This window comes from Astatotilapia calliptera, chromosome 11, assembly GCF_964374335.1.
Source record: "Astatotilapia calliptera chromosome 11, fAstCal68.1, whole genome shotgun sequence".
Classification (NCBI taxonomy): Eukaryota; Metazoa; Chordata; class Actinopteri; order Cichliformes; family Cichlidae; genus Astatotilapia; species Astatotilapia calliptera.
Genome location: NC_137432.1, coordinates 28,791,588 through 28,810,718, shown reverse-complemented (window position 1 = coordinate 28,810,718; position 19,131 = coordinate 28,791,588). Strand labels below are relative to the sequence as shown.

Here is a 19,131-nt window from a genome sequence, read left to right as displayed (position 1 = left end):
TTATGTTCTGGATTAATTTTTATTTGGAAAAGAGATTCATGAAGTCATTACTAGTTCGCTTTAAAGGAATGCTTGGGTCAACAGAGTTTTGACTCTTTGTCAGCCTTGCTGACTGGCTACAGTGCTGAAAACCTGAGGTTGTTCCAATTTCCATCCAAACACTAATGAACAGTAAGTCCTAGCTTTACATAGGGCTTTATATAGGCCAACACATTCTTTTTCCAGGCTAAACAAAGATATTTTACATTAGTGCAATGCTATTTCCTCTCCAGACTAAAGGTTCTCTGCTTTAAGGGTCTTCTGATTTAAGGCTTTCTTTTTCAGAGAAACCACAGTATCCAGAGTTGGATGAAGTGATGATTTAACACTGTTAACAAGATAATTGACCTCTGTGCGAGTAGAGTTTAGGTAGCTGCTCTGCACTCTACTGGCACACGGCATTGAAGATAAAAGTAAAGGAATTACATACATTAGTTACAGCATTTTCAGTAAGACATCTACTGCAATGAGATTTATTCCCCACTGCTGTGTTATTAAGAAATGATCAGACAAAAGAGGGTTTTCAGGTAATACTGCTAAATGTTCAGTTTAAGAAAAAAATCCAGGGCTTATTTAAAGTGGTGGGTGAGCTCATTTACATTTTGAGAGAAGCCAACTGAGTCTAATAATAGATTAAATGCAGTGTTGAGTGTTTTCAGCATTTACATGGATCTTAAAATCATGTACTATGAGTATGTTATCTGAACTGAGCACTAAATTAAATCAAAAGTCAGATAATTTAGATTGAAACTCTAAGTAAGGTTCAGGTTTACAAATTTACATAATTTCCTTAGGGATGTTGTTACATAGGGAACAAATAATTAAAAACAATCGCAGTTTTCCAGTTAGGGCGTACAAAGGTGAGCAAGGCTTGCAAATATTTCAAAACTCTTTCCGTTTCTTTGGTTGATTAATAAGTGGAGTAACAGATTGCTCCAACAAAATTAAAAAAGAAAGAAAGAAAGAAACTAAAGTAGACCGACAACAATGAAATGTATGTGAAAGGATCTTGTGTGTAAGAGTAAGTGGGTAGTCGAGAGACAAAGAAACTGGGTAACACCCAGAAAAGAAAAAGGAAGGAAAGTAGGACAACAACCTACATGAGAACAAACTGTGCTGTGGAGAAGTGAGGAAAGCAAACAAGAGGATTTTAAACTGTAGCCGTGGTGTTTCAAAAAGTCTTTGAGAAATTAGGGTTTTTCTATCTGTTGTGTTTAGAAAGTCATGGCATAAAGCATATTGTCAAGCTTTCAAGCTCGTGCCCCGCATCTCCCCATCTGGCTCCTCTTTGGACAGATGTACAAAAGAAACTAGGAGCAGTAACAAGCAGTAGTTTGTCTGTCAGAAAGCCGTCTTTCTCCACTTTCAAGCCTTGACAAGATTGAATAGGAGATCTCAGGGCAAACCCTCGAGTCTTACAGCTATAAAAGAACCTGCAATGGGGAATAGCAGTTTGGATGAACCCAATGCTTCTGCACCCAATGAGTGTCAGACAGTGTTGAGGGAGTGTGCCTCCCCTGGATCAATGAATATACTGACAGACTGACTACCTGGGCCACTTAAGTTAAGACAACACGCAGGCAACCATGTTAGACAGTTGCATAAATAACTGCCCATTTCAATTATTGCCAGAAAACTCAAAGGCTGATTGTATTTACAGAAACAAACACCTTGATTACAATTCTTTTCTTATCGTTTTCCATATAAATTACAATATTGTTAATTCTAAAAAAAATGCCAGTGCTCCCCCTCAGCCTCCTAATAAAAGCACCTACTGTATGGTTTAAATTTGAAAATCCTAGGGATTTTCTGAAACGTTGACCTCTGACCTTGATGTCCAGGTTACTGGGATTGCAACTTGACTGAGATTTGTAGTAAATGCACCTATAGCATGAATTTGAAAGTCCTACTTCCCCTCGTTCTTGAGCTATCATGTTCATAACATTTCAAAAAAAATTTGACCTCAAGGTCACTGGGATTCAAATGCACCCAAAATCTTTAGTAGTTTCATCGATGGTATTTGTTTCAAAATCCTGTGTTGTCTCTTAGTTATTGCATTCACAAACTTGGTGTTCATGCTGCCCCACCCGCCTTCACAGTTACGATAATGCTTAGCTTAGCGTTAAAAAAATTTTTTTTCAAAAAATGCTCAATTTATGACCTTAAACGTCCTTGTTGAAGTATTTAATAGAGATCTCAATATTTAATAGCTCCTGTGATATTTCGTTTGCGAAGCAGTCTTTATGAGTGTTATTTTGGGTCATGTTCAGCTAATTTATCTTTTGTATAACCAGGCAATGCAAAATTCTAGTTTGGAGAGATACAACAAAAAGAGGAAAAACTTATTTGAAGAAAATATATTTGAAGATGCTCAGAGAACATAACTACGGAGCCCCGCAGGGGACATGGGAGAAAAAAAAAATGAAGACAAACTTTTGCGAGATCTCGCAAAACAAACTCGGGATCTCGCAAAAGTTTTGCGAGATCTCACAAAAGTTTTAGCCGCATTCTTCGGAGGCCGCCAGCTCGAAGCCAACCGGGAGGTCGAGGCACGATGTGCCGGGAAAGCGGTGTTCCTCCCGGCTGTAGTTGGTCTCGACCTCCCGTTAGCTTCGAGATGGTGGGTGTCAGATGTCCGAAAACGTCGGAGCACTTTTGCAAATATGTGATGTCTTGTAAACCGAGCAGGTATCTGACGTTTACACAACTACATTCACGCCTCAAAATATCTTAAAAGTGTATTTTGTGACCCAGAAAGAGTAATATTACAACTAAGTAGCTGCCGCCATTGTTGGAATTCAACTTTTGCAAGATCTCGCAAAAGTTTTGCGAGATCCCGAGTTTGTTTTGCGAGATCTCGCAAAAGTCAGTCTTAATTTTTTCTCCCATGTCCCCTGCAGGGCTCCGTACATAACAGCTATAGGTTTGGGGGTCTCGTCATAAAACTATCAACATCCCTCCAATCTCAGATGCAGCCATCTGTTTTCTAATTATGTCTTTTCTGATAAGGTGCAGAGAGTTAATTGGGTCTATTGAAATGCATCCATGCCTCATAGCTAATAACTCTGCACTCTGATCTTCAAGGTCCTTCATTAAAGGTTCTCATTATCCTCATAAGATAATAGAGAGAGAAAGTAAACTTTCAGCTAATAAAAGACTGCAAAATAGTTTGTCTTTTTACACAAGAGAGTGTGTATGACTTGCCAGTTACTTACAGATATAAGACATAAAGCAATGTGTGTTAATAGTATGAAAATGAATGAGGGGAAACAAGATGTTTAACAAAGATAATGCTATAAATAGCTTGATATTCTTGGGGATTGGGGATGCAGCCTTCCTAAAGTATAGCCCCAAACTCTGAAACAAGAAACTTTTAATCTGGCATTTAAACAGTCCATACAATTAATAACAACAGCTATAGCAACTGGGTTCAGCCACATTTAAAAGTCTGGTAGATGCAGGGCTGATCGATATATTTTTCATCAATATCATATTGACCTTCTGCTTTTGTTTCTTCCAAGATTGTTTTCATATTTTTCTGTGCTTGACATGATTTTATGTTTGACTATGTATTTACATGTCTACGTGTGCGCTTCTGTAGGTATGTATTTCTGATGGTTTTTATGTTTGTATAAATTTCTGCTTTAATAAGTGATTTTTTTTATGCCTGTGAAGCTCTTTGAACCCAAATAAAAGTCCATTTAGCTGAATTAAATTGATCTTTGCCATTTTGCATTGGGCCTAAGTTACACAGGCCTAGAGACCAGTAAGCATACCAGCGAGTGGTTGTCAGACATACCAAGCAACCACAGATTGTTAGAGAAAAATGAGTTGTGGCAGTTATTAGGTGAAATTGGTTGAGAGAGGTATACTGTGCTGCACCAAAAAACTTTGCATGCAAGTAGATGGCTGCACTCGCCAATGGTTAGCATGGAAGAAGCCAACTTAAACCATAAATGGAAAAGTTTTGCCCTCAAACTAAAAGATGTACTTTTTTTTGGTAACATTTCTCGGTTGCAGCAGTAAGGCACAACATTTACTCTGAAGGCAAACATTCCCCGTTTACCTTTTTGCGCTGCACTTTTTCAAGTTTCACCACAGCTTGCCAACCATTGGGCAACTGTTTACAGACTTTATGGTATCTTAAAGGCACACTATGAATAACCACATCAGTTTGCTAGTGACCAAAGTAATCACAAGGTAGTTTCTGGTGTGGAACCATCTAAGGAAAGCCATTGAACTCCAGCAGGCACTTACCAACTGGTGAGGGAATACAGTTTGTTCCCTAGTGACTGGATGTTTTGTTTTTGCCTGAATTGATCAGTTGCCGATTATGTATTAATTCTCGATGACCTGTACTTTTATAATGTACACTGTATACCATTTGTTATTTCTATATATATATATATATATATATATATATATATATATATATATATATATATATATATATATATATATATATATATATATATGTATATATATATATATATATATATATATGCAGTGATAGGATTGTGTTACTGGATAAAGACACTTTTCTATTAGTATTTTTGATTAATATAACTTTAAACTCTACTCACACAGAGCTCATTTGTTTATTGGCTAAATCAGTTATTTACGTTCCTTAAACATCAAAGACAAAATCTGATGTTTAAGAAAAGATTATACAAGAAGAATACAACACTGATTAATTTCCCTATGTCAGAGTAAATTGCTACCTTAATTCTTGTAAAATATGAGTTCTTGTGAGTCATAAGAATAGTAATACGTAGATTAGGCTTAAAAAGTGCTTTGAGTGCTCAGGTAGAGTAGAAAAGAACAGAGGTAGCAAAAGTACAGACTTTCTTTACTTAAGTAGAAGTACAGACACCTGAGTTAAAAATACTCCATTAAAAGTTGACGTATGTTTTTACTCAAGTAAAAGTGAAAAAGTACAGGCTCTGAAATGCAATCAAAGTAAGAGTAGCTCCTTGAAGGAGAATCCTACTAATAATTTTTATACAAAGGTAAATGAACCTTGTGCTATACTAATATTAGATTTACACAACTGAATTCAAAACGATGTCAACAGTTTTAAAAGCTATGATGTCTGATGTCCACCCCCTATTCTGACACTATACTGTTTATACTGTCTTTACACTAAGACCGTATGAAGCTGCAATTCAGTAAATTAATCTAAGGCTCATCCGCTTCAATGCAAATTCATCTCTGCATTTGATGTAAACCCAACTCTGACCATTTGCATTTTAAAAAGCAGCTCTTACCTTTAAATATAACCTCTCTACTTCCTCCCCAGTGTGTCTGTCTTCCTACAGCTGTCTCACAGCAGCTGGACCTTCAGCTAGCAGCACACTCAGCAACAAACTGCACACAAACAGTTTGTGTGTTTGCTGATGTTTGTTAAGCTGATAGAAACGTTGAAATTGAAATTACCTGCTACTTAAAATTGTTACTAGCTTCATGCTCACTCCTCTTCTGTGGAGCTAGCTAAATGCTAAAGTACTTCAAGCACGTCCTACAGTCACCAGGAGCTTCCTGCCCACTTTAACTCCCGAACATAAACACTATAGACGAAGCTAAAGTATGAAAATGTAAGGAGTAAAAAGTACTGTTTTTTTATGTACGAAGTAAAAGTAAAAAGTTGAGAAAAAAAAAAGAAAAAGAAAAAGAAAGAAATACTCGAGCAAAGTACAGATACCTGAAAATTTCAAAAGTCCACTTACCATTTAACACCAACTTGAAAGCACCGATCATCAGTCAGCTCTTGTAAGTTGTCAGTCTGTTGAGAGGCAGTAAAGGAAGGTGATACGCCGTCATTAATCTCTCTCTCAGCTTTTCATACACTAAACTGCTTCACCAATCAGCTAAAGCAAGACCTGCAGACCTCTTTATTAGATCTGGGTGGCAATTCAGAAGAGCTAAAAGCTAAACAAGCTTTATTTAGCATTAATAAACTACCTACTTAATGCCAACTAGTAAATATAAAGGGGAGACGATCATCTTTTGGCTCTGTGGTGACAAGCCTTTTTAAAAGTAAAGATACATCCAACAACAACATGACTGACAACAACTGGCGTCCTTTTTCCTGCCATCCTCTTGTAGAGGGCACCTACATCTCGTCAAGACCATGTCATTTAATAAATAGAAGTCTGCATGTAATTGGAACCAATCACTTCGCCCCCTTCCTTTCCTCTCTTGCATTCTAATGATCTCGTAATGGGCCCTTGATTAGAAAAAGGCATGGAAACAGCTGTCAAGGCAGGCCAGGAAATGATGGATCATCCTGCAGACTTTGGTGTCCATTAAGTTCTATTCTGGGCCTGATCACCACTGGGGGAGAAGATAGCAAAGAAAGTTTAGTAATATTTAGTTTCCCAGTGGAACAACACTCACTAAAGTCTTGAAACTGATACCAAATTAATTTTGAGCACTGGGAAGAACATTCAGTCTGAACCTAACAGTGTCGTGCATTTTTGCACATTGCCTCTTGTCAGCATGGTGTGTGATGTGTCTAAACTTCTCATTACTAAGCCCGGCATACTATGCTATTTGCTCAAGGGTGCAAAAGGTAAATATGATGACACAAACTGATGGTATCACATGGCGATGGGAGATATTCAGTTAAATGAGATTAAATGCATTAAAAACCGAGTAATTCATCATATGTTATCAGAAAATAATAACATGACATTGTTGCTTATCAAAACATGAACAACCCCACATGAAAAAATGTAATGCCATGCAGGAAATGTCTCGTATCCTTTCATATTCTTGCCTCTGGCTCAGGTCACGCCAGATTTACTGTAAGCATGAACTGCAAAATAAGGAAAGAAATACCTGGCCTCCAGGATTGGCGTATGCTAGAACTTTCTCTGATATGAGGTTTTAGAGTCTTACTCAAAAAAGTTCCCAAGTCCAACTGAAAACACTGCCTAATAATAACTAGAGACAACACTGTGATTCAGTCACACAAACCACATCCACCTTTTATTTTAATGTCAACTGCACACCTGTAAAGTGTCTGCTTGTGATGAGGTACCTGTTGACAAAGGCCGATGACTCACCACCAAGCCGAGTATCACATCCTTCTTAGAGGACTCAAGACGGATCATGTATCTGTGACAAGAAGCTGATCTATTTAGTTGTATTCTCTGTTAGTTGGTGCTTGCAGTAACTTTTTTAGCAGCAGTAGAGAGCAAGGAGTCTGCAGTTTCAAGGCATTTCACAAGTGTCATGCCTAGTATCTTATTCTCTCCAAGTCTTCTACTGTGATCAGATAAGTCAAGAAATTTGGGTTATTTTAATCTATTGTTGCGTTCAGGTTGTCAGTTGTTGGGAAGTTGTTTGAGTTTTCGCTCTTATTGTAGGTTCTTATCAATTATTGTCTTTAAATCAGTTAATACAGCTTCTCCTAATTTTCCTTTTGCCACCACTGATCCATATAAAATATTCTGGACCAGTCAGAAGAAACAGCTTGGATATAACAGTTCTCGTCAATGCAACCTCTCGCTTTGTGAGCTTCAGATGAAATGATATGATTTCCATGAGCCCCCCCCCTGAATTTGGGCTTTTATTCGTACTTCAAAGAAGTAAAAGTATAGTCCAAGCATGAATTGTGAATAAGCATTAATGATTAATAACACATAAGTCATTCTGAAAGTGCTGCAAATATTTATTTCCTCTTGGCTTCCCGTACATGTTTAACCTGGCACGTGTAGTAATTGAATGTAATTGACTGTACTGTATGTTCCCAGAGCTATTACTCTGGGAACATGCAAACAAACTGATCTGCATAAGTGGCCTAAATAAATTAGGCACTAAACAGGCAGAAGCTGCTCCCATCGAGCTTTTGAGCATGACAGCACTTCAGCAATTTTGTAACAAACGTGCTAAATCATTCATGCCTCTCTGAGGATCCAAGAAAACACGTTAAAGGCCTCTTCTTTGTTCTGCAGTTATGGTAAAAATATAAGACGGCACTGACATTAGATGGTCCTGGTGAACCTTAAAGCTGAGGACTCCTTCAGAGAAAGAGGAACTAATAAAGATGGCCCTCAGCTGCTTTGTCTCAGCAGTTATTCTTAGTCAGACGGTCACTGCTCATGTATGTATGAGAAAAGAAAGCCTGGCAACCTGAGCTTGTATTGTGCACTGATATTCCAGAGGCAGGTGTGGCAACTAAAAGCTTATAAATAACTCCTCAACCTTTTATACACTGCTATGGCCTTAAACGATGAATGCTTTGAGTCTCTGTGAGTCAAATGACCACTAGACACAAGAAAATCTTGTACCACTTATAGTAAAATGTCAATTTCCTTTAAATTGTTTGCAGATTTAATGTCCAAAAAGTGGAATTCAGTCAAGTTTATGTTTCCAGAGATAAAAAGTTTTGAGAGCAACATGAATAGACACAGTTCCAATAAACTCTTGGGAATACAGTGCCATATTTAATGAGACGAAACAGTGGCGAAGACAACAAACGAAAGGCAGGAAAGAATGTGAAAAAAAGTCGTGCTGCAGAGGATCAACTCGAAGTCAAATCATGAAAGGAAACTTCTGGAAAGTTTGAAACTATGATATCCAGTGTTTACTGAACTAATTACTAAAGCCAGCCACAAAAACACAATCCTGTGTAACAGGTTTCAAATTAGTTTCGTCCTTGAACGTGTTATCATTCTCCAAGTAGCAAAACAAAAGACTAAAAGGAGATTAAAAGTACACATACACCCACAGATAAGGTGACTATATGTACAAGTATTCCTGTGAGCCAAAAGTTCAGGATTCGGACTGCTTTGGTTAAGTTTCAAACTTTTTTTTTTCAACTCTTGGCCCTGTCTGATGTCATTGCAAGCAGATACCACTAATATGGTCATCTCTGTGAACACTGACTGGGTAGCCAATCAGAGGAAAGCTGATTTAAAACATTTTACTTTAAACAGATTGCAAACTGAGGGGCTAGAAAGTATAAGTGAAGCTACTCTAGTACATTAATCATCAGAGGGCCATAAATGTTACTGCCGTTTATGCTAAGCTATTGAGGATGTGTGTAAATTATGAAATGCTGGTGACAATTATTAGGGTTCATCCTGTGGGCATCATCATCATTATTTTCTGAACCAAAAGTCGTTGCAATCCTTTTAACAGTAGAAAGATTTTGCTCTGTATTCACGAGCAATCACACAGGAAGCCTGCATTATACCAACTGCTTTCTTTTAAAAACAGACTAACTGGTCATACTGTTAATGTGACAGATTGTTTCCTTTTCAAATACTACTTATTATTTTTTGCTTTTGTTTTCAACTATCATGTCTTTCTTCCTCGCTTTCTCCCGTTCTCTTTGGATCTTCCTTCTCTCACCATGGGCATCTACCTCCCCAGTGCTTTAGCCTTTAATTTTCTAACATTTGTACCCAGGTGGAACAGTGCTGAGAGGGCTGAAATAAATATATATTTCTTTTAGTGGCAGTTTGTAGTATTACCACAGCCAGTTGTTCTCCTGAGGCCGTTCCAGCTGTTACTTTCAGCTGTTGGGGTTTCATTGTACAGGGAGCTATTGTCTCATCTTTTAGCTGCTTGTACACAAAGATCTTTCTAAATCGATCTGGCAGTGTGTGTGTGTGTGTGTGTGTGTGTGTGTGTGTGTGTGTGTGTGTGTGTGTGTGTGTGTGTACACACGTTTCAGTATACACAGGGGTGTCATTGGTCTATATTTACCAACTTAAGAATGAGACAGCATTGTGTTGTCGACATACTTGGCAGTGAAGGACACAGAGTTCAGGGTCACCCTGATTACTCAAGAGACATAGAGAGAGTGAGGTACAGTAGATGAAGACAGACAGACAGTCAAAGGCAATAAAGAGAGGTGAGACACTAAGACTGAAAAGCATCTTCAAGGAGTGAGACAGGGAGACAAAAGGAAGTGGAATATATTCGTCCTACAGATCTTTGGCAACAAGAGAAACTGTGAGTGGGATTTCCATTTCCTCAGCCACTAGCTAGATCTAACACAAATAGCAAGCAAGGCTTTTTTTGCTGTTCATCAGTTGCTGAGGAATTAGAGTACCTAATAGTACTAAGCCTGAGTAAAATGCATGCACTGTACCTCTACAGTACATTTGCATATAGCAGCTAATTGCTAGTGTTTTTGCTTTGTCAAAAAGGTTTCCCTTCTCTTCTTGTTTCTCTTGAAAATGTTTGCTCGCTTCTTCTGCTAGCTGAACTTCTTAATTGTCTTGTCTTTTGATGGCCTTAGTGGATGTAGCTTTTTAATTACTCTCCTGGGAGACCACAAGTCAAGCTCCTGATGTATTTGTATAATTTCTTTCCCGTCAATGTTTAAAACAGTGAATCATTTACCTTGTTTTGTCTCAGGTTGATAGATTTTTATTATTAACATCAGACCTAGAAAATGAGCTCTCACATTACTCCAGAGACTTTAAAAAAAATTGCACGGTGCATAGAAATAGAGCCACTTTGCTTTATCTGCTTTCCCTCCAGGGGCCTGGGGATCCAGGCTTCCCCATGGAGATTGATCAATTCCAATGTGCTAGAGGTTGACCTACTATCCTCTGTGTTCAAACAAACCTCTCCCCTTGGGCAGCAGTGAGACGCATAAAAACTAAAATAAAATAAAGTAAAGCAGCAAGGGAATCAGCTGACCTGCAAGCATATTAGCCTGTTCCCCAAACCTCTTCCACAATGCAATTGAAGGAGATGAGAAGAAATAACACACTGCGCTTGTTTATATTGCTAACACAGGTGGCTGCTATTGGGAATGGGTGAATGAAGCTATCATTCAGGCACGACCTGATTCTGTTTGTTGGGTGCGTTCTGCACTCACCTCCCCAGAGCAAACACATGATTAATGATGGACAGGGTGTGTGCAACACCATGGCCAACTGAGGCTCAGTTGCTGAAAAAAAGGGGGTGATTCACTATAACACACCATTTCAACATGTCACAACACAGTAGGCTGGACAGTGAACAACACACAAAAAAATTGTAGGTTTTCACTTTTCTTTAGCTTTCTTTTCTATTTTACCAATTTATAGGTTAACCCAATAACTAAAGCTTCAATTTTCAGTTAGAGGCCCAGTAGAAACCCCAGTCGCTGGGGGAAAATGATCATTCCCTGGCCGGTTTGCAAGTGATTTTGGACGTTGCCAAATTGGGTGGAGCACCAAGAAAACCTCTTGCTAGCAGATCTCCATGGTCAACTGCAGTTTGCATAAAAGGTACTAACTTGTCTGCAAGATGTCAGGGCTTCGCAGTGTGGAGAGAAGGAAGAGAGGACCCAAACGTAGGATTTATGAAGGATAAGGACAGTGTTTATTACAAAGGCAGGATGAACGGAATATAACAGACTGAAACTGACTGATTGACTGAATGGCTGGCTGGCTGGCTAACTGAACTGGAAAAACACACATGCAGAATTGTCGGCAGCAATGACAAGACAATGAACTGGAGGAAAGTAAGGACTTAAATGCACAGGAGTGATGATGATGAGAGACAGGTGAGAACACAGCTGAACTGAATCTGACTAATCACACACAGGAAGTGGAACAGAACATAATGGACACAGACCGGGGCAAACGTAAAAGATAAAATGTGAAAACTAAACAGTGGCAAAATTCAAAACTGAAAACGCTGGGTCATCGACCCAGGAACCCTGACACAAGAACCTGCAAACTAACCTCAGAGCTGTAGTGAAATTACAAAAAAGTGTGGCCAAAAACAAGAAAATAGAGAACGTTCACCTTCAAAGTAAAAGTTGTGTCACAAAACATTTCAAAAGGCAAACAGTCTTCGTTTCCAGTTTGCATTACAAGGGTAACAACCACTTAGTGAGTAGCTGGTGAATGTCTGCAGACAAGTCAGCGACTTCTTCAGCACAGTTTATCTCTTTGAAAGCAATGTCACCTAGCAACAGTAAAAAACCTCCAGCAACCACTTGCCAGCTGGTTGGGGAATATATGTTTCTCCGTAGCAACCACAGGTTGCTAGACAGTCGCCATTCAGTCTCTAGACCTGTACGACAAGAGCCTATGATAATCAGCAGCTTAATGAAAAAAAAAGTAGTTCGAGCAGTATTTCAAATGTTTTTGTAAAGCTACATATTAAAATGCTTAATCGGTTTTGATGTATTAAATGGATTCTGAACAGTTTCCTTTCCTCTCTGAAGTGTATCATTGACATATTGGATTGAAGCCCCTTTATCGAAGTAGTATTGGGTGTTTGATAACCTCTTTTGATTGCTGTAGATTTAGAAATATAATTATTATTATTTTCACCTTGTTCGTTGTTTGTAGTCACTTCAATATAATATCATAAGAGATTTAAGCACTACGACAAATATTCTATATACAATTAAAACTTAGGGCTGATTATTCCCATTATAAATCTATTGCTTTTGAAAAGCTTAAAGCACACAGATAAAGGTGTTTACTGTAAACATATGCATAATCGTGCAACTAATCTGAACTCAATTTCAAACCCAGCTTCAGGTTGCTGATTACTAATACAGATACCCTCATGGCTAAGGCTACAGTGCCTTTAGTGCTCGACTGACTCCTATTGACAATCACATTGCCTCCTACACACCTCTGCATGCTCACTCGTAGCTTCCCCTCCACTCCCAGGTGCCGGTTGGGGCGTTACCATGGAAACCAGGATGGTGATGCATCGAGAGCAGGAGGAGCAGTCGTCCCAGATGTCTCACAGCATGCAGCTGTCCTCCCAGATCAAGAAGAGGACCTTCACGTCAAGGTGCAAACAGACACACAGTGATAGCAACATCACTGCATGCCATTTATAATGAATTAATTTGATAATATTTATCTTCATTTTAACAAAATTCGGGAAATGCCACAACCAAAGAGGAACTAAGGTATTATCTTTGACATCAGATCCAATTTATTCTTTTCTGCCAAAGGCTTTCTTTGTTGCCCAAAACCTATAAAAATCTCAACAAGCTACACTAAGTGGCATGTTCCTTCATCTCGCTAATAAACACAGGAACCTCTTTATATCGTGTTATGTGTGGTATGTGTTCTCCGCTTTTCTCTGCAACTATTCTTTCGATTTACTTCAAACTTGGCAGGTGTATTGCTGGGGGCTCACAAAAATGCAGTGTTAAGCTTGAAGTCTGTCAGATCAGAACTTCTGATAATTTTGCTCGAAATCGCTTTCTGTTACACTTCTAAAACAACTAGTTGCCTAGGGTGTTTAGGGAACATCGACACCTCGTCCCCCAAGGAAAAAAAAAATCTGAAACAACGGCTCTCACCAAAACAGGTCTGTTTCTGGTGATTATTTGACTGTTCAGTAACTGTTTCTTTTAGCATTGCTCTGTGCATAATTTCATATGATTTATTTTCCATTTTTAGTACTTAAATAGAAAATACAGGCTTAGTGAGGTCAAAACATTATAATCAAGAGTTGGTTTTGTCTTTTCATGGGGTTTGCTAACAGCACAGATAAGGAGGAATAATCTTTTACCCTTTCATTTAAAAACCACTACTTATCAATATAATGAACTAAACGCACTCAAACATGTGGCCTTTACATGGATTTACTGTCATCAGTGATCAATAAGTACTGCATACACATGAAATTCACTTCATTAGATGCATCTGTTCAACTGATTATTATTGCAAATATCATATGGACGCAACTCGCTGGATTTAGGCCTGGAAACATGGTCAAGACCTGGTGAAAGTCAAACAAAAGATTATAATGTGGAAGAAAGATGATGTAAGTAACTCTGAATGTGGCGTGATTGTTGATGCCAGAAAGGCTGATCTGAGTATTGGTAAATGGCCTGTATTTGTATAGCGCTTTACTTAGTCCCTAAGGATTTCAAAGTGCTTTACACTACATTCAGTCATTCACCCATTCACACATCATACTGGTGATGGCAAGCTACATTGTAGTCACAGCTGCCCTGGGGTGCACTGACAGAGGCGAGGCTGCTAGACACTGGCGCCACCGGGCCCTCTGACCACCACCAGTAGGTAACGAGTGAAGTGTTTTGCCCAAGGACGTAATGACCGGGACTGTCCGAGCCGGGGCTCGAACGGGCAGCCTTCCGATTACAAGACGAACTGCCAACTCTTGAGCTATGATCGTCCCATTTTAGATTTTAGAAACTGCTGATCTACTTGGGATGTTCCCACACAACCATCTCTACAGTTTGCAGTGAACGATTTAAAAAAGAGGAAATATTCAGGGTGGGGTTGGTTGCAGAGGTGTTTTTGTACACATTGTTTAAATACTAAACAATGTGTTAGCGTTTACCACAGTTATCTCTTTATAACCACAGTGTACATTTTTGGATGGCTGCTTAGAGCAGGATAAGATGCCACGTCACAAAGCCCAGACCATCTCAAACCGGTTTCTTGATCATGACAATGAGCTCACTGTGCTCAAATGGCCTCCGCAGTCATCAGATCTCAATCCAGTAGAGCAGCTTTGGTGTGACGCTATCATGTCAAGCCAAATCTCAGAGGAATGTTTCCGGTACCTTGTTCACTCTATGACACAAAGACCGAAAGCAGTTATGAAGGCCAGCACTAGCTACTTTACAGTACTTTTGTTTACTATACAGGATCTAAGTTAAACTCCTCTTAACTCTGGGACACCTCAGAGTCTAAAAAGTGGCTTAAAAGAAGCTCCGTAATTACTCTCACAGTAACAGCTTGAGGGAATACAAAAACAGAAAACTGATAAGCATAATGTTTGTGTTGTCATATCATGAAGACTTCTGTTCAAACTCAAATTTCACAAGCAAAACTCTAGAAATAACTAGTTCTGTTTTACTTTATGTGCAGTATTGTTTATTGCACGTTTATTTTTAAATGAAAGAGACAATTTAAACAAAAAGTACAATAGAAAATTCACTGCACTATAATAGGAAAGTGCAGCTTGAGGCTTTAAAATTGATGAAGCAAACTGATTAATATTTGAAAAAGGTGGAACTGTCTCGCACCATACGCAGCTTTCTGTATAGTATTAAAAAGAAATAAACAGGATATAGGATTAACAGATTGAGCAACTTGTTAAGATGAGGACTCCTTGCAGCTTTACTGATAACAGAGGACATCCGTATGCATCTTTGTTATAAAACAAATGTATCCTTTATGTAAATTTCATTTTTAGTACTGATTCACTACATGGTTCAATGACACATTCAATCAAAAAACGACCTCAACACATGCACACAAGCAAACAGTTTTATATTTCAGTCTTTTCTACCAGAAGTCCCTTTGACATTGTACTACAGCCGGTTTTAAAGGCTAAAGTTAAACATAAACTCTTGATCATATGATAAGCAGACAACAGCGGGATGAGCTAACGGATAAATTAAGACACCTGTGTGTACAGATGCATCAGTTCAGCTACTTTGTGGTTAGCATGAAAATTACCTGAAGCAGGAAATGAATAGCTTTCAGTTAACCTGCTACACAAACATCTAAAAACAATCTCAAGGTCCAAGGCTGACTTTCAGTCTAACCCATGAACACCCAGTCCATCATATTTGATAAATATAGTTTTATTTTTGAGACGTCTACAACTATGTGATTTTTTTTTCTCCTGAAAAACCTAAAAACCATTTTAAAGCAAATTCAAGACGTAGCAAATATGATACAAATGAAAGCTATATATGGAAATGAACATTTTATAAATAAAATTGTCAGTGGTTTATTAAACTCTAAAGTTTCAAAAAAATTAAATTAAAAGGTTAAAGTTTAACCGACTATAAACATGTCATGTGTAATGATTAGATTGCAAGTCTGGTTCATTGTTATTTGCCTCATTTTAATTTTCTCAAAAGGTTTTTTTTATAACTTTTTTTTGTTTCTTTTCATTTGGCTGCCCACACTCACATGCAGCAGGCCTATCCATTTACACTATGGCAGAACACAAATGAAAGCAGGCACACAGGTACAAGTCAACATATACTCATACTCTCAAGCCAAATTTGCCTTCATTTTCATGCACCCCTCTTGCTGTAGTGAGTTATTAAATTAGGCTAACCTGTGGGTCTACAATCTCCATTGCAGAATAAAGGGAACTGGCCAATTTTTCTCCTCGGGGAAGTTGAAAATAAGCAATTATTCCATCTAGCTTAGTTCAGCTGAACTTAGAGGTCATGTCTCCTTTTGTTTAAAAGAAGAAGCATGAGAGGGAGCAGGTGCATTGGTAAAATTTATACTTAGAACATGCTCATGGGAGCACACTCAAATTTATCTTCATGTTAGATTGAGCAAAGTGGCCTCTGGGTAGGTTTAGCCAACACCAGAGAAGGGAACGGTTTTCTCTACAGTGGTTTCATTTTTTGTATTTGTAGAATAGCACAAAACAGTCTTTGTACAGTATGTTGACATGCATGAAACAGCGATAACAGAACGTCCAGTTCCATCAAGTTTCCCTCTTTTTTATTTCCTCCTTCCAGTTACACCAAGTTAATATTTTGAGGAAGCCCACTGTTTGTAAACACAAACGAACAACCACTCTCTTTCAACCAACAGCAGTGGCATGACATTTTTGGCCTGCATGGATTACTGCATGCATTTGGAAGTTCCTGTTTATATGTGCCCTCATGTATACATATATCTATACACACACACACACACACACACACACACACACACACACACACACACATATATATATATATGTACTACCCAGCCACACACATTATTCAGTGGTACACACATTCAATGGGAGCCCAAACAATAGAAAGAAAATACAATTATAGGAAAGCAAAAGCAGAAGTTGTTCTCTCAGCACCGTGAAATGGGGAAATTTCCCAGATTACAAACAAAAGAAAAAGAGAAGTCACGTCAATTTGCATTGCCATTTGTAAGATGACTTGTTGAAAGCAATGCTTGAGGCTAGATGTTAACAGCAACGGTTGGGGTTTGTGTGACGCAGGTGGATAAAAATACAGTTCTGGCATCACATTTGAGATTTTGAGATTTTTATTTATTACAGTGGGACTCTGTGGTAAAGTAACGTACACTACTTCACAGGAAGAATAAGAGCAGCAGCTTTTTAATTAACAGGAATCCAAAAAAGCTAATGCATATTCCTAAAAACAAAAAGAAAAGGTTTTCATTACATAAGAAAAACAAGGGAAGCCTTCGCACTTATAAAATAGCCTCTCACTGAGGTTGCAATTATTCTAAAAGAGTAAGCCTCGTCTTCAGATAAGGAAAAAACTCAAATTTGTGCTTCTCGTGTTACAAATGTGCTATTCAGTTTCACAACTGCAACAACAACAAAAGCCTCTTTCCTTCCATGGTGGTGCACATACTGTGGATAACGTCGACTCAGTTTTATGTTGGAAATTCAGACAGAGTTTGTGGTGCAGTGTAGGCTCAGAAATGTACATATCTGCATAACTGGGCAAAAGTCTTTTCTTTACTAGAAAAACGGGAAGTAGGTGCAGCGGTTTACTGAAACATGGAAAACATAAAAGGCAAAAACAGAGTTTTTACAGTGATGTGCGGGAAAATCACTATTTGTTATGAACACCTTCTTTCGTCGACACAGCCTGAACTCTTGCAATGCTTTCTTGTAACTTCTTTCTCGAAGTCTGTAGGTGTAGTTCTCCATGGATCTTGGTGGATGCTTCAACGCTACATTTTGGATTTTGACTAACTTTTGTTCCATTCTCTTGCAAGATGACCCCACCCTGTTTCAATAATGTTGAGGTTCAGGAAGGCCAATTTCTCAGGTCCTGTTTTGATTGGGGTTTTTATTTTTCTTATTTTTTAAGGACACTACCTTCAGATGCTGGTCATCTACCGTAGATAGGTTTTTCAGGCCTACCGCTTTTTCTTTTGTCCTCCACATATTCAGGTTCCTCAATTTTTACAGACATACTGCACAGGCTGCTGAGATCTGTTAAGTCAGCGGTCCCCAACCCCCGGGCCTTGGACTGGTACCGGTCCGCGAGTCGTTTGGTACCGGGCCGCGAGAGTTGAGGCTCAGGTGTGAAATGTATGGTTTTCAGGGTTTTTATCGGTTTTCAGCGTTAGTTTGTTATCGTTTTTATCGTTTACTCGGTTTTCCTGGGTCTTTTCACGTGTGTTAGGAATAAATCTTCTTTTTTTCTGTACCGGTACTAGTTTTATTTTGTTGTATTTATCCGCGACACCTTAAAGGCCGGTCCGTGAAAATATTGTCGGGCATAAACCGGTCCGTGGTGCAAAAAAGGTTGGGGACTGCTGTGTTAAGTCATCAGCTAATAGACAAAAATACTATTTTATCTGTAAAATTAGGTTATTTTTTGGGATATTTTATAGAGTCAACTAAAGAATTTGGAAACAAGTTAGGCTAGGTAATGATGATCGGTTTTGCCTAAAGACACGATTTGAAATTGGCTTAAAATTTGCTACGTTGTCTGTTATATAGAGACAGCTAAAAGGAGTGAAACAAAAATGAGTGAAAAGCATCCAGTGTCTAAAGAAGGCTTTTGAAAAAATGTAAGAAAGACTAAGGACTTATTGTAAAAGACCGTGTTAGAAAAAAATATATATAAATAATTCTTGAAAGCAAAATATAAACAAATGGGGGGGTTGGTGGAGTAGTATATGATGAAGCGATAACTAGGCGGTAACTAGGAGAAGTGTTGGCAGTGCATCAATATTTACACTCTCCTGTATGTGACCAGTGACTGCAGTTTATGTTTAGTTCATCTGGTATATTCCCCCTCACTAAATGTAGCTCAAACAGCCAAACCATCACCTGAATCAAACATACTGTAGAGCCTGAAGTTTTACTGTTCACTATATAGTGGCCAGTAAAACTTTCAAATGGCTGTGACCGTGTCATAAACAATCCAATAAACTCGCCTATACATTTGCATGAGCTTAACGTCACCAACTGCAGTTCCTCTTGATGACAAACACAATAATAACATGTGTTTGTACACCAGTGAGGAAAAGGGGAACACTGACAGAGCAGAAGCAGCAGCTGATTGCAGTTATGACATTTCTCACACTCGAGGAGAAAAGAGGTCGTATGCTGCTCTGCTCGAATGGCTATATTAGGGTTTTCAAACCCCACATGGGATGAAGCTAG

At 38.5% G+C, this 19,131-nt stretch overlaps 1 protein-coding gene and 2 long non-coding RNA genes across 5 annotated transcripts in view; 1 reads left to right on the top strand and 2 right to left on the bottom strand.

Moving 5' to 3' along the window:
• The window catches only part of LOC113031483 (uncharacterized), a 40,936-nt gene that overhangs the window by 2,109 nt on the left and 19,696 nt on the right, over positions 1-19,131 (bottom strand). Inside the window, exons 2-3 of one of the 3 annotated variants that reach the window (XR_013912138.1) lie at positions 12,643-12,795; positions 5,766-5,821 (exon numbers count right to left, since the gene is read on the bottom strand). This is a non-coding gene — a long non-coding RNA (uncharacterized LOC113031483). Of the gene's footprint in view, positions 1-5,011; positions 5,822-12,642; positions 12,840-19,131 lie in introns of those variants that run through there. The other 2 variants (XR_013912139.1, XR_003273744.2) reach the window with 2 other exon arrangements.
• myom3 (myomesin 3) overlaps positions 12,687-19,131 on the top strand; it is a 71,928-nt gene continuing 65,483 nt past the window's right edge. Inside the window, exon 1 of the mRNA XM_080308058.1 lies at positions 12,687-12,807. Coding sequence (XP_080164184.1) covers positions 12,701-12,807 — 107 coding nt within the window. The 5' untranslated portion in view covers positions 12,687-12,700. The remainder of the gene's footprint in view (positions 12,808-19,131) is intronic.
• LOC145431836 (uncharacterized) lies at positions 17,801-18,155 on the bottom strand. Its single transcript, XR_013912140.1, has 2 exons — positions 18,021-18,155; positions 17,801-17,980 (listed from the first exon to the last, which is right to left on the bottom strand). It is a non-coding gene; the product is annotated as an uncharacterized LOC145431836 (long non-coding RNA).